This window comes from Falco biarmicus, chromosome 8 (assembly GCF_023638135.1).
Source record: "Falco biarmicus isolate bFalBia1 chromosome 8, bFalBia1.pri, whole genome shotgun sequence".
In the NCBI taxonomy this organism is placed as follows: Eukaryota; Metazoa; Chordata; class Aves; order Falconiformes; family Falconidae; genus Falco; species Falco biarmicus.
In genome coordinates, this window is record NC_079295.1 from 18,793,804 (window position 1) to 18,808,157 (window position 14,354).

General features: G+C 39.8%; 1 protein-coding gene across 3 annotated transcripts; it reads right to left on the reverse strand.

Annotated features, from left to right (window-relative positions):
• On the reverse strand, positions 1-13,556 carry RBM45 (RNA binding motif protein 45). 3 transcript variants are annotated; one of them, XR_008823509.1, is made up of 10 exons: positions 12,689-13,554; positions 11,075-11,197; positions 10,821-10,947; positions 9,209-9,319; positions 8,690-8,869; positions 7,721-7,850; positions 6,392-6,488; positions 5,831-5,997; positions 1,086-4,417; positions 1-359 (listed from the first exon to the last, which is right to left on the reverse strand). XR_008823509.1 is itself a non-coding variant. In XM_056349181.1 (10 exons), the coding sequence occupies exons 1-9, from the start codon at positions 13,064-13,066 to the stop codon at positions 4,225-4,227; spliced, it is 1,506 nt and encodes a 501-aa protein (XP_056205156.1). In that variant the 5' UTR covers positions 13,067-13,556; the 3' UTR covers positions 1-359; positions 4,221-4,224. The 3 variants fall into 3 exon arrangements, 2 of the variants coding, with proteins under 2 accessions (XP_056205156.1, XP_056205157.1); XM_056349181.1 differs by having other exon boundaries at positions 4,221-4,417; positions 12,689-13,556; XM_056349182.1 differs by lacking the exon at positions 1-359 and having other exon boundaries at positions 3,862-4,417; positions 5,831-5,994; positions 12,689-13,355.
• Between the last annotated feature and the right edge of the window lie 798 nt (positions 13,557-14,354).

A 14,354-nucleotide genomic window follows, 5' to 3' on the forward strand; every position in this document is an offset into this window, starting at 1 on the left:
TCAATTAACCAGTCAAGCCACAAAATGCCGACTCCTTTATTTCCCCGTCATTGTAATTTCCATCTTAGAGGAGGAATCCAGTTAAACACGAGAGATATTTCTGAAATACAAAATTATAGACTACAAGAACAACCACCAATTTACAATTTTTAATGCCTAGATAATTTTCAAAACTGCATGTCTGCATTTTCAAAACCAGGGAGTACCAGAGAGAGAGAGAGGGAGAGATATCAAGTAACAATTTAAAAAAAAAAAAAAAAAAAAAAAAAAAAAAAGCTGTCACTGTCCACAGGAACCATGTCTAGTCACGTTTTCAGTCAGTCAGTCAGCTAGCTGAGGGTCATGTCATTATTTAGTTTCTGTAGAAAAAACACAAGTACAAAAATAGTATCAAAAAGCAAGGTACCTATTTTTATTTTAAAATATACATATTATAAAACATAACTGATCCAACAGCATATAAATGAGGGGTTTAATATCTTTAGAATAATATTGAAAGTTTATCTATGCTTCTCTAGCTTTTAAAGAAGTACCTCTTTTTCTGAAGCAGTGTGTGAAAGCCAGCAATTTTTCTGCAGTGTACTGTTGATATAAAATATAGGTAACTTATTTTTTATTCTGGAGTATAGTTTCAATTATGATACAATTACTTTTTCTAAAATTTTTTTGCACAGAAATAATTATAAATATACAGATTAAATTTCAGGATTTTAATAAAGTTTTAACTAAAAAAAGAATGCAAATCAAATCGGTGACGCAAGACTTTTCCACGACAAGTATAATAAAAGACAGTAGTAAGTATTTCATGATGGAATAACTTAGTAACTAATTAAATAATTATTTTAAAACACGACCAAACATTTTCAGAAGGGGAAAAAAATGCAATGAAACCACTTGCTGTAGGTTAAAGCCAAACAGCCATGATTATTTAAAGACACAGAATCCAGATCTAATCTGTGTTTTGCATTTCTAACACAGCTCTAGTTCGAAGCTCTGATTTCTAAGGACTACTTGAAAGCTTCAGGAAAAATGTCTGGGGTGGGTTTTTTTAGGGGTTGGGGGGAGTGGTATCTAAATAGAGCTACCAGGTCGCAATGAAGAGCTTAATCAGAATTCCACAATCCATTCTTCTGAACGATACCAAATCCTTTCCTTCCTCTTGTATTTTTGAGTGACATAATTTACACAACAGGCATCAGACATTTGCAGTGAGGTTCTCACGAAATACTCAAAGCAATGCAAAAACCTGAGTAGAAAGCACGAGGCTGGTCAACGCCAAGAACATTGATAGCTTCTGCTTTTAGCAACCGCCTAGAAGTAGACGCTGTAGTTGTCTTCTCAAGCCTACCCTGACTCAAAGCAAGACGGCTTAAAATTATTTCAACCATTAATACTTACTTAGCGTAAGAGGGGAGAACCTCAACCAAAAAAAACTTGCATTAGAACTTAAAAGTAGTTAAGAGAACCTTACTGGTCTGTATTTCCATCAATTCTCTGCTACTTTTAACTATTCATATAAACAACTGAATTTTCATTGACTTGTAGGAGAGCCAGAGCCTGCAAAATTCATTAAATGGATTAGTTTAGAATATTAATACACATGTATTTAAATTCTCCTGATGAACAAAGGTTGTTTCAAGATAACAGACTGTTCTTATGATCAGAAGTTTACATTGTAAGAGCATTATCTGTAGCATACCATTAACATAAAAAATTTTAAGACACAGTTTTGTAAATTATATTTTTAAAAAAGATTATTTCTGTTAAGAAAAATATTATTGGCAAAAAAACTTCAAAAAAGTCAGATAAAAACTGCTGAAATAAATGTATCTCAATTGAATTAGTCAATTGAATTAATTTATTTTCATATATTCTATTGAATTCACAGATCTTATCAGATTTTAATCAAAGAACCTTGTACAGAAAGTACTATTGCAGAAATCCAGTCACCTTGTTAAAGAGACAAAAAGCAAGCAATACAACAGGACATTAGAAAGGTTTTTATTTTTTTTTTAAAAGGCAATGACTTCCTTAAGTGAAAACTCACAGAAGTTTTAGCTAAGAAGATTATTTCCTCCAGCTAAAATTATAAAAGAACAAAAGTTAGTATGATAAAATCTTTTTTAAAAAGGTACTGGTTCAGAGGAAGAGAAAATTCCATCCCCTTTCACATGCACAATATAAAGCTTTAATGGAAAGCAAAATATAAGCCTCAACTACTGCAAAATGTTGTCAGTCAGTCCAATACAGAGACACAGTGGTAAGCTTGATTTAAATGGGCAAACCATTTTAAAAGCAGCACAGACGAATCTTACTTTTTATGTACCATTTTGTTTGAATTTGAGAAACTCACTAAGGACAAAAAGAGAGCAAGTAATTTTGTCTGTCTGTCCTAAGCAGCAATAGATGCTAAGACAACCAGCTAAGAGTCTCACAATCAGGAACTTGATGTACAGGATGTAGTAAGCTGTAATACAGTAAACTCAGAAAGCTCTTCTACCGGCGTTATTGCACAGGCCCAGCAGATGGGAGTAACCAGAGGGGAAGTATTCAGCAGTCATTTGCACCAGAATTAACCAGTATCTGTCCAAGATAGATTTAGGGTGTCTGTCTTTGAACAAACTAAAACTAGTATTCTCTATTATTCGAAAATTTACAGAAATGATGAAACCTAGGAAAGGAAAAAGAGCTCTGCTGTAATTTTGCATGTGTAAAAATATTATTCTCAAAAATCACACTGAAAAAATGTGTGCTCATCTATGTGCATGTATGAATTAAAAAAACCAACAACAACAACAAATCAGGTTTAGACTGACAATCAGAAAAGAACCTCCCAGTCTTCTCACTCTGATCTTTCTTAAAAATAAATAATAATAAACAAACTTTCTAATTTTGGATGCATACTGGATCTATGCTTTTCTCCTAGAAAGTAGTAAAGGCAGACCTGGTACTACATTACACTTTACATGATAGTTTTTCCTGCAGTGACCAAGAGGCTAGCCTTTTATTACTGGAAGCAAAAGTCACATCAAAAACAAACAAAGCCTTTGTACAAAGGTAAGAGCGTGGGTACAAGTTACTTAACTTGGCATTCACCAGAGCTGCTGATTCAAAAAAAAAAAAAAAAAAAAAGGAGCTTTGAATGAGTTTTACCCACAATTCAACGAAGAAAAAGAATGCTAGAGATCAGGGTTTTTTTAAATAGCAAGTTGTGGATAAAGAGTAAGACTACTTTTAGTAACCACTGCTTATCAAAAGAACAGCATGAAAGTCCTTAAGAAAAAAAGGAGGAAAAGAACATGACGGACAAAATCTTTTTTTGGTCTTTGCAACCCCTGGGTCACAAAGAGTATCTACACACAGAAAGGTAAAAGGAGTGAAGCTTAGAAGTAAAACATTGATGTGAAGAGAGAGTCAGGATTTCATGTGATATTCTCTGAATTAAAGCAAAACTGCACGTTCCCTATAAAGATAATATGGCTACTGAAATTATTTTGAAGCTACAGTAGAGTTTGGGAGTTATTTTGTAGAAAACAGGGCTTAGCCTTTCCTCCCCCAACTACATTTTTCTTTTGGTAATAATCCTAATGTTAAAAAACCCCCAATTCAATCCCTCCACAACACGCACTGCAATATTTTCTTCACTATCACACATTCCAGCTACACTTGATTTCTGAGAATCCAGATGATCCAAATATCCCAAGCCTTCAGTTTCACCCGGCAACCTTCCCTGTCCTTCCCATGCCCTTTTTTTATTTACCCCTTCTCTCCTCTGCCCTTCAGGGGCTGAAATCGACATCTTTATCCAACATCACAGTGAGGGCATGTGTTTTTAATGAAAGAAAGACACACACAAGCTGATCTCAGTTCCATTGTTTATTTTTGCATACTCTTTTCAATGTTAACTGATACTCTTCTCTACATAAAGTGAATATTTCTATTAACACCCAGACTGACGTTAATCGACTAGTTCGTATTTGTTCAAAAATTATAAAAATAGATTTTTACCAAAATAAAGCGTATGCGTGCATATATAAGCATACACCCCCCCATATATACATAGACACACATACATCACAAAAGTAAATTTCCAGTGGTTAGTTAAAAAGAGATTTTAAGTTTATCACTGCAAGTTCATATCTAACCTCAAAATACTTTGCCTATCGCTATTTCAAGTAGTTGAGCTTCAGTTTAAGTAATGGCTCAGATGGGGTACTCACCTGATCAGTAAGTTCTCTGACGCTTATTAGATTCTTCTGTAGGCGAGTCTGCCAACCTTACTTTAAGCCTGACTCCGTTCACAATCTTCCCATGTAACGCAGTTATGGCATCACTGGCACTTGCTCTGTCTGCAAATTTTGCATAGCCCACATTTTTTCCAGCCACAAGGTAAACTTTTATCAAGTGTCCAAAACGACTGGAAAAAAGGAGGGGGGGGGGGGGGGGGGGGGGGGAAGAGGTAATTAGGTAATTTACAGGTTTTGCTGCAGAGATACCTATTACCCAATATGAAGCAGATATGATTTTGTAGCTGCAAAAACTATATTCTCACATGCATGCTAGATTTTCTTGTGCTCCTCTCCTTCAAAATGCCCAGTTTTTACTTTCCTTTCTCTAGAATTCCAAGCAGGAATAGAAATAAAACCAAAAGTCCAAAGACGATGTTTTCTATGGAATATTACAACAGAACCACAAGCACTGGCGATTTCTCTCTTATTTAAAAGAATGTATACGAGTTAATCAATACTATGGTCCCCAAAGACTAAATGGAACTCAAAAATCCCCACAAAACCAAAACAACACCCCTCCATACCACGCATACCCCAAAAGAAAAAAACCAAACAAACCCACACAGGAATACACACAGACTAGCAGATAATTTAAGAGGCTAAACTTGCATCTTACTTAAATGAACTTGCTCAGTTGTGATTATCTTTGAAAAGGTCTCACTGAAATGACTCAGAAAGCAAGCACTAAAGCTTTATGGAATAAGCCAGATTTACAACTCCTCTGGAGATTCCTAGACAGTTCCTTAAAAAACATAAATAAAGTCTGCTTCCTTGATACAGAAGTTATACAAGTGTCAAGACTAGGGTGCATAGCCTTTTTCTTCTCCAGCACATCAAATAGGTACAGTTTTAAATCCCACACAAGTGCATATTGTTTCTTTTCCTCTCCTGGTGCTTTTGGCTTTCCAAAGAGTTATTGCAAATGCCAGAAACGCCAGAAAAGGGAAATTACTTTTTCTTCAGGAGTTTACTAAAAATAAGTAATACAACACATTGGAGAACAGCTAAACTATAGATTTGTTTTAAAGATGGCAAAAATTGTCTCTCAAGCCTTTGTTCCTCATAGGGAGGCATGTGAAAGGACAGCTGAAATAGTCTAAGTAAGATGCAAACCATCAAAATGTCCCAGGATGTATCAGAAAAAAAAAACCCTCCCTATACTTACTCCCCAAAGTTACTGTGGAATTTTATCAAAATACTTAAATTCCTTAAAGAAATACGTACAAGAAAATGCCAAATAGATCAAGCTATAAGAACTGGAAGTACAACATCTTTTGGTTAAAAAAAAAAGACTAGACATCTTACTTGAGATTATGTTAATCAATAATAAAGCTGCTGTACTGATGACACTATCTATGCCTCAAGGTGAATTCCATTACACACTTGTTTCAAAAAGCAACTGTTACCTATTGATCATTTATTACTTACTGATCACTGTGCACTCTTCATGATGACAATCTTTTTTATTTTCAACATTTATTTTAAATATTTCATGGTTATTTTTTTGGTTAAAGAGCACTTATTTGTAAATGGAGTCTTACCAGAATATATCCTCCAATACATTTACAGGTAAAGGATGGGGATGAAAAAGTATGAAAAGCCTTTCCTTCACAGAAGTGTCAGGTGGAACTTTTTTTTTGTGTGGTGGAAGTATGGCATCTGTTTGTGGCTGAAGTAACTGTGAGCCAGAAGTTCCTCCAAATGCCTGCTGAAACAGAGGGGGAAAAAAGATGCAAGTATAAATTAACCAATGGTCAGGGTGAAAATAATTTTGCCTTATTTAAAATTTTTGTTCCCATCACAGGACAAACTGGCTCTACGAGTTCTCATCTTAATTAATTTGTTTACTTTGGTTATTTCATTAAATTGGACAATAAATCCAAGTAAGGTCAGACACTTTTACAGGGAATAAAGATGTACAAACCAACCAGAGGTACATCTTAAGAACATAGCATCTCAGTTACAGAAGAAAGTAAGCAGTGTTCTTTATTGACACATCTTAAGTTTCCTACAATTCAGAGAGTATTAACAGCATCCATTAATAATTAATGTATTAATGTAATGCAATACAAACACAATTAATGTAATGTTAATAAACTTACAGGCGGTGTCCTATACTGCTGAACAATTGCATTGTTATTCCGCAACACTGATGACACATGTGCTGTTACCAGCTGTGTGGCCATTTTTCTGATGAGACTGCAAGCAGAAGTGATAATAAACTATTTAAAGGATAGCCTTAAGTCACAGTAATCTTAAACTCAGCAAAAGAAAATAAGTTTTAATGCACATCGAAAAGTCTCTGGAAATCTGTAAACTCCTGTAGATAATGAAAATCACAGCAGGCTTCCATGACACTCTAGAAATGCTCTGAAAGTATGCATGCTAGCTGCAACTCACTGAAAACACTCATACATTTCTACATACAAAGATACAAAACCTCTTCTTTACTTTTCTTAATACTTGGGAGGGAATTAAGTCTATAGAGCCCACTACATTTTGTAAAAGGTAACTAAAAGGCAGAAGGGACAGAAAAATTTCACCTGTTTCCATAAAGAGCACAGAAATTCAATTCAGAAGTCAGAACATTATCACACAAAATTTACTTACAGCTCTTGTTTTCCAGGAATTTTTAATTTGTTCTGTTGCAGAATAAGAAAAAGCAATTGCATTTTTTGTATACATTCACAGCCCGTGTTGTAGGACCATGAACTAGTAGGAATTATTGAAGAATGAAGGAAATTGCCTGCAAGAAGGACAGTTGCAATGAATATTTTTTTCAGTTTAAATCAGGCATGCACTTCTGAAGTGAATCTCCCCATTGTCCCTCCTTACTGACCTCATTCATATCCCAGAATAGGTTTGACAAACTAGATTCCTTTAGGATGAAACTAAGCCAAAATACTCACTGCAGGAGCACACCTAAGCCATTGCAACCTGTAATGGGCATTCAAATCACAGGAACAGATTAAAGATGGTCAAAGTAAAACCTGACAATCTCCATGCAGTGGGAGTATCAAATCCTCAGCACACAGTTTTACTCTACATATGTCCTTCACAAGGCTACTATTTGCAGCACTGCAAATTCAACCAAGAGATCAACTAGATAAATCTGTTTCTCATACAAAAACCTCATCAAAAACAGACTCCAGCCTTGTTATGTATTAGAGATACTTACAAAGATTCTTGCCAAATCCAAGATTTTCCAATGTGTATATATTCTAATGTTTTTTCAAAGACTAGTAAGTTTCAAAAGGTTTATAAACTATTCAAAAAAATTAAAAAAATCCACCTAAATTTTAAACAATACTATCTGCATGTATGAAACGAGATCACAATGACATTGCTGTTACTTATATTAAAAATGTATTTATTTTAAACTTTGCTCTCCAGAACACAACTCACAAGTTTCTTTGTTTATCGGTACTTACTCTGAGCTATCACTCCCATCTTCTAGGAAAATGACAGTTAATCGATTTCCAGGAGGATACTCAAACCCATGTAATTTATACTTGGCATATATAGCTGACGCAGCAGTACTATACTGAATCACAGCATGCCCTACAAATACAGTGCACACAGCTTCAGTATGATACAGGTAAATCTTAAGAACAAACTACACTCATATAAAGCAATATGATTAAACTTCACATTAGTCATGGATGATAAAAATTCTTAAGTCTTTTTTTACCACACATTACGTTACTTAATCAGTAGCATTTGTGAGGAAAACTTCAGCAGAATTAAGTAGTGACAATCAGCTATATTTATGATAACTTGAAAAGCTGGTAATAAAGTACAAGTGAAAACATGTCTTCTTCCCTAAGCCTGAATTAAAAAACACACACATACACAGTTTCATTTTAAAATGCAATTATCCCATCAGCAGTGAATCTCCGGTACTGTACATTTTAACTCTCTGAATCATTTCCATTTCAAGCCTCTTTGAGAACAACCTCTTTCTCTCAGCAACAGCAAAAGACTGAAATAAAAAAAAAAACCTTCCAATACAAACACAATTTGTTTTTTTATGATTTCATCCTGTTAACTCATGTCAACTGCTACACACAGACACACCCATTTCAAGATGAAAACTCAAAAGATGTGTTTAAAGGACATTTAAACCAGATGGCCGATAATTTCTGAAACTAATTAACTTAGTTTTACCAAACCCGCTTCTCATGGGTTTGATTCTGTCCTTCTTGAGATTGTATTATCTGAAAGCAAAGGCATTTAAGGCTATCTGTAAACAGAGGTTCAAACAAACCTGACTTTGGGGCTTATGCATCAGTGATAGCAGCAACCATTGATACATGAAACATTAATTCTTCCCAACGAGTGTACTGTATTTTGCAATACAAATGAAGTCAAGTACAATAATAATTTGTAATTTTACTTACCACTGTTGGTGTGAGGATCTCGCTGAACATCACAATACTCCAGTCCTGGAACTATATCAAAGAGGGCAAACAGCTGCTCTTGTATAAAGGGAAGCCGTGATACCACTGACAGACGTTTGGAGACCGACTCTTGAATTCTGCTCTCATTTTTTTCAAAACTACAAAACTCTGGCTGCCCACCTCAAGAATCAACAAATAATTTGAGTCATCACACTAGCATGCCTTCATTTCCTAAGTATTTTTCATTCAACTTGTAAAAGTAATCCAAGTCAATTATATACTAAAGGTAACACATTTATTTCACCGCTGCAGGTCACAAAATAATCAGCCAACTAGAGCAAAGTAAGACATAAAAATACAGAAATAAAATGCCTGGGTTGTTTCTAACTCCAACATCCAATCTACTATTGCAGTGTTGACCTAAGCCTCTGTTAGCTTCCCTTTGTCCAGACTGCATTCTTACTTTGTCACCATACTCAAGACTACAAATAATTTTTAGTATAAAAAGCTGTGACTTACAAAACGGAAGTGTATTTCCTCTTGGTTCTTGTCTCGTGTTATTACTGTAGTAATCATGTTCAAAAGACTCAGATGACTTATTTTTAGGTTCAGCCAAAATGGCCCTGTAGCCTGAAACAACCACACATATAGCAACACCTTAGTACATCTGAATTATCTGATCGCATCCACATTCTTAAGTACTGTATTTAGAAATGTATCATTTAGAAAACCCAGTAAGAAAAATAGGAAGGTAACTAATCTGTAACTCCCTAAGTCTGCATAATAACTGTGTGAAAGTTAACAGCTTCCACATAGAACTACTCCTAGTCACAAGTTAAGCACAACAGAGCCTACTTGCGGTAAGAGTGACTGAGCACTGGCACAGGTTGCCTAGAGTGGTTGTGGAGTCTCCATCCTTGGAGACAGTCAAAAGCTGTCTGGACATGGTCCTGGGAAACCATGGTGCCCAGGTGACACTGCTTGAGCAGAGGGGTTGGAAGGGTCCTCTGAAGGTCATCTTGCCCAACTTCAACCATTTTGTAACACCTGGCAGGACTCAGAGACACTCCAGAGGCAGTCACCTGAACTTCTGTGTTAGAATAGCAGTTTATATATGTTTTGCACTGTTCTACATTTTGTTTTTATGAAAGACACAGGTACTACCTCAGGCTATCCAACTAATCTCATTTTAGCCTCACAGCAAAAAGGAAGTAAAATTTAACTGCTAAGTGATCTCAGACTTATTCCTATACAAGAATTGTCACAAATACAATTTTTGTACAACCACTTATGATAGATATGATGTAGAACCACCACGTATATTACTGGAGAGAGAAAAAGAAAACCAAACAACAACACACACAACAACAAAAACAACAACCACACCCATACACCAAGCTGTTTTGTATTTATGATTAAGCAAACATTGAACAGGAGGCTGGACTGGAAGGCTGCTGTTAAGTTTCCCCAAAAGCTTTTCTTCTCCTGGATAAGCAAGCCCAGTTCCCTCAGTCTCTCCCCCTAAGTCATGTGCTTCAGCCCCTGACCACCTTAGTGGCCTTCCACCAGACTCACTCAGATTCATTAATACATATTTGGTGGTACTAGAGCATAAGTGACACGTTTGGTCATAAAGCATATGAAGTCTTTCTTTCTGTAATAGATTAATCATGACATTAAATGAAAACAAACCAAAACATCCCCCAAACTTCAATTAGGATTAATCTACCCTTAAATATATAGACTATCAAATACATTTTATACATAAATTCAATTTTTATTAAATACATTTGATTTAAAATGCATATTCCCAGGGATAAATTAAAATGAGGTTTTCCTGGGTATGAAGCCTACATTACAGGCCAATAATAATGCATGACAGAAAACTCTTCATCCATTTCTAAACTCTTTTCACTGATCTTACTTGCAGTTTGGTCCTTCAAGAATGTAATCAGGTGACTGTTCTCAATGAATGTTAATAATACTGTTTTTTATTTGCAATGGAACCTTGTCTCAAGATGTGTTTACATCATAAATCATTTACCTGCAAACAAAACTAAAAATTAAAGGTACATTAATGATGATACACACTTATTGTGAAAAACTTGAAAGAATTCAGTCAGATTCTTACTTCGATCACACTCTTCAATTGCTCGGGCAGCTTGCGATGGTTTTAAATATCTCACATAGCCCAAACCTTTACTTTCTCCAGTAGTCTTGTTTTTAATAATGCTGCAATATTCAATGTCTCCATACATCTAGAACAATTAAAAAGCACATTAATTTGCAATATTTGAAAATGCATTAGTGCCATGCATTAAGCCCTTCTGATAAATTAAGACAAAGGCAATTTAAAATAAAAATTAACAAATAGCAAATCACTACCTTAAACTTCTCTCGCAGATCCTCCTCTGTATAGGATTTTGGTATCATAACAAAGATTCGCGTAAGCTCCTCATCTTCAACATCTCGGTGGCTTCCAGAAGCTCTTGACTGTGCAATAAATACCTAATGGAATAATTACATAGACATTAATTGCTGGACAAAGGGTCTTAATCACATATCAACGACCAAGAAAAATAGTTTGTTTCAACAAGTTTTTGTATTTATCTTTCACATAAGCTAGCTCTCGTTACATGGAAAAAGATAACATCTCTGATCATAGATGCATCTGTGACAAAAGATACAGCACACCCCAAACAGTCTCCCAAACAGGACAGATGCCAGCAGAAGTTCTCACTGGAAATAATGAGAAATGGTCAGGAATATCAAAGACTGATTCAGCAGCACTGCCAATGTCGCTGGTAGCATGTGAGGTAGCAAAAAATGCATTACTGCAACAGGCCTAATATAGCAGTAGTAACAAAATATAAGCAAGCAAAGAAGCTGAGCAGCTTATTAAAACCTTGCTACTGCAGTTCAGTGCTCAGTTGGGCCAAACTCTGCAGGTCTAGTGCTCTGTCAAGGATTGTAACTTCTCACATCTCTAACTGTTAAAATCCTTTTTAATTACTGAAAGAAATTTCATCTCAGAAGTGCACACCAGAAGACAACCAGGCAAAAAAACCCCAACCAAACTAAAATACCCAAACCAACCAAATAAGAAAAATACAAACCACCTTCAAAGTAAGTCTGTTACACAAAAGCAGCAACTTACTTCAAAGAGCTCTTAAATTACTTTTGTAATAGTCATGCTGGGCAATAAGGAATACAACTCTCTTCACTTCTAATGGAAAGTTCTTCAGAAAAGATTTTACTGATTCAATTGCATTCTCAAATGAAATACATGGAATCTTCTTTCACTGTTCGAAGTCATTCATATTCCTCAAGTAGTAACAAGATATAAGAATAATTCAAGAGGCTAAAAGCTGACAGCCAGTTCCACAGATTCAAAAAAACTCGTAATTGTTTTGAAAAAACTGTACACAAGCTATAAAACTGATATAAAATATACCTGAAAAAACAGTTCTATTTATTCACATGGATCTTAAAATATACTGGTTTAGAATATTTGACAGAGACTCCCTCAAGGATTAAAAAAAACACCAAAAAAACCCCACAAACACACACACACGCCCCCCAAACAAACAAAAAACCCCAGTTTCCAGACACTGCATATTCCCCAGGCCTGTGGCTGCTAATGCCACGCGTGGGAGCTGCGGGCAAGGGTGGGACCCCCAGCAGCTCCCCCCGCAGCCGAACGCGGCCCAGTCCAGAAGCCCCCCAAGGGCGGCAGCCCCCGCGGGGGGAGGGCCTGCTGCCCGGGGGCTCCCCGGGGCTGCCCCAGGCGGGCCGCCGCCCCCCACTGAGCGGCTTCCCCTCGCCCCCACGCAGGCCAACACGACGTCCGAGCGGCAAGTCCGGGGTGCAACGGCCGAGGCCCGCCGCCCCCCGCGGCCGCCATGTTGGGAAGGGAGCGGGGGGCACCCCGCCGGGCCCCGCTCGCTCGCCCCCGGCCCCGCTCCCCGTCTGGAAGGCGGCTGCGCGGCCCGGCGGTACCTTGATGGGCTTGGTGTCGGGGGCCAGGCTGCGTCCGTGCATCTCCTCCATGGCCCGGCAGGCCTGCGAGCTGCGAGCGAACTTGATGAAGGCGATGCCGCGGGACTCGTTGGTGCGCTTGTCCCGCAGGAGCCAGATGTTCTGGATGTCCCCGAAGGGAGCGAAGCGCTCCCGGATCAGCGCCTCCCCAGTGTCCTTGCCCAGCACCACGAAGACGCGGCTGTTGGGCGGCTCGTCTAGGCACTCGGCCGAGAGACGGAAGCTGCTGCCCTCCTCCATAGCGGAGCCACCGGGCTCCCGGGCCGCCGGGGACCGCTGGCTTTTCTCGGGGATCGGCGGGGACCGGCCGCAGCGCCCTTTCCGCCGGGGAGACAACATGTCCGCCGCCGCTTCCTCCTGCGCGCCGGCCGCGCCCCTCCCGCCTCCCCGCGCCTCGTCAGGGCCGCGGCCTCGCCTGCAGCGGGCGGGGTTGCTCGGCCGCTCCACGCCGGGCCTCAGCCCCGGGCTGCCGGCGGGGGCCAGGACACCTTTGGGCGGGCTGCGCGGCGCACCCCGCTGCCGGGGAGAGGGGCCGTGCGGCAGGAGGGCCTCCGGGCCTGCCCGGGGCACCGGTGCCTCTACCCCGGAGGAGGCAGGCACTTGCTCCCCGGGAGCGGCGGCGGGCGGGCGGGTGGGAAGGACTAAGCAGAAACGAATCGAGGGTTGGCGCCGAGGCAACTCCCGGGCTCCCCCCTCGCCCCTGGCGGCGCCCGCCCGGGGTCGGCGCCACGGAGCCACCGACCGGGAGGAACCGTCAGCAGGCAGCGGGGCCACCCCCCTGCTCGGGCAGGGCCCCCTACAGCCGCCTGCCCCGGTCCGCCCCCGGCGGCTCTGGGATGGCTCCGAGGAGGGGGACTCCGCAGCATCGGTGGGCAACCTGTGCCAGCACTCAGTCACCGCCCCTGTAAAAACGTGTTTCCTGATGTTCAGATGGAACCTCCCGTGCGTCAGTGTGTGCTCACTGCCTCTGGTCCTGTCACTGGGCTCCACTGGGAAAGCTCATCTTCAATGTCTCCCTTCAGCTATTTATACATATTGAAAACATCCACCCTGAGCCTTCTCTTCCCTGAACAGTCCCAGATCTCTCAGCCTTTCCCTGTGAGACATGCTCCAGTCCCTTAGTCATGTTTGTGTCCTTTCACTGGACTCTTTCCAGTATGTCCATGTCTCTGTGCTACTGGGGAGGCTGGAGCAGGACACAGTACTCCAGGTGTGGCCTCAGTCACAGTCCTGAGCAGAGTGGAAGGGTCATCTCCCTTGTCCTGCTGGAGACACTCCTCCTGATGTAGCCCAGGATACCTGTGGCCTTCTTCGCCACAAGGACACATTGCTGGCTCATGTTCACCTTAGTGTCCACCACAACACACAAGTCCTTTTCTGGAAAGCTGCTTTCAGCCAGTCACCCCTGAGCATACACTGCTGCATGGGATTGTTCCTCCCCAAGAGGACTCTTGCACTTCCCCTTCTTGAGCTTCTTGATGTTCCTGCCAGGCCATGCTGCAGCCTGTCGGGACCATCTGGATGACAGCATGACTCTGGTGTTATCGACCGCTCCTCCCAGTTTGTACCCTGGGTCAATATTTTCCTAATATACTCACTTCTGCTGCAATCATTTATTTATTTTTAA

What these genes read in the sequence shown, in the direction of transcription:
- RBM45 (XM_056349181.1), bottom strand. Translation starts at nt 13,066, where the DNA reads ATGTTGTCTCCCCGGCGGAAAGGGCGCTGCGGCCGGTCCCCGCCGATC. An exon ending in CCGACACCAAGCCCATCAAG is followed by an intron (nt 11,198 to 12,688) that starts GTACCGCCGGGC and finishes TTATTCCATTAG; the next exon opens with GTATTTATTGCACAGTCAAG. An exon ending in AGATCCTCACACCAACAGTG is followed by an intron (nt 7,851 to 8,689) that starts GTAAGTAAAATT and finishes CTGTATTTGTAG; the next exon opens with GGCATGCTGTGATTCAGTAT.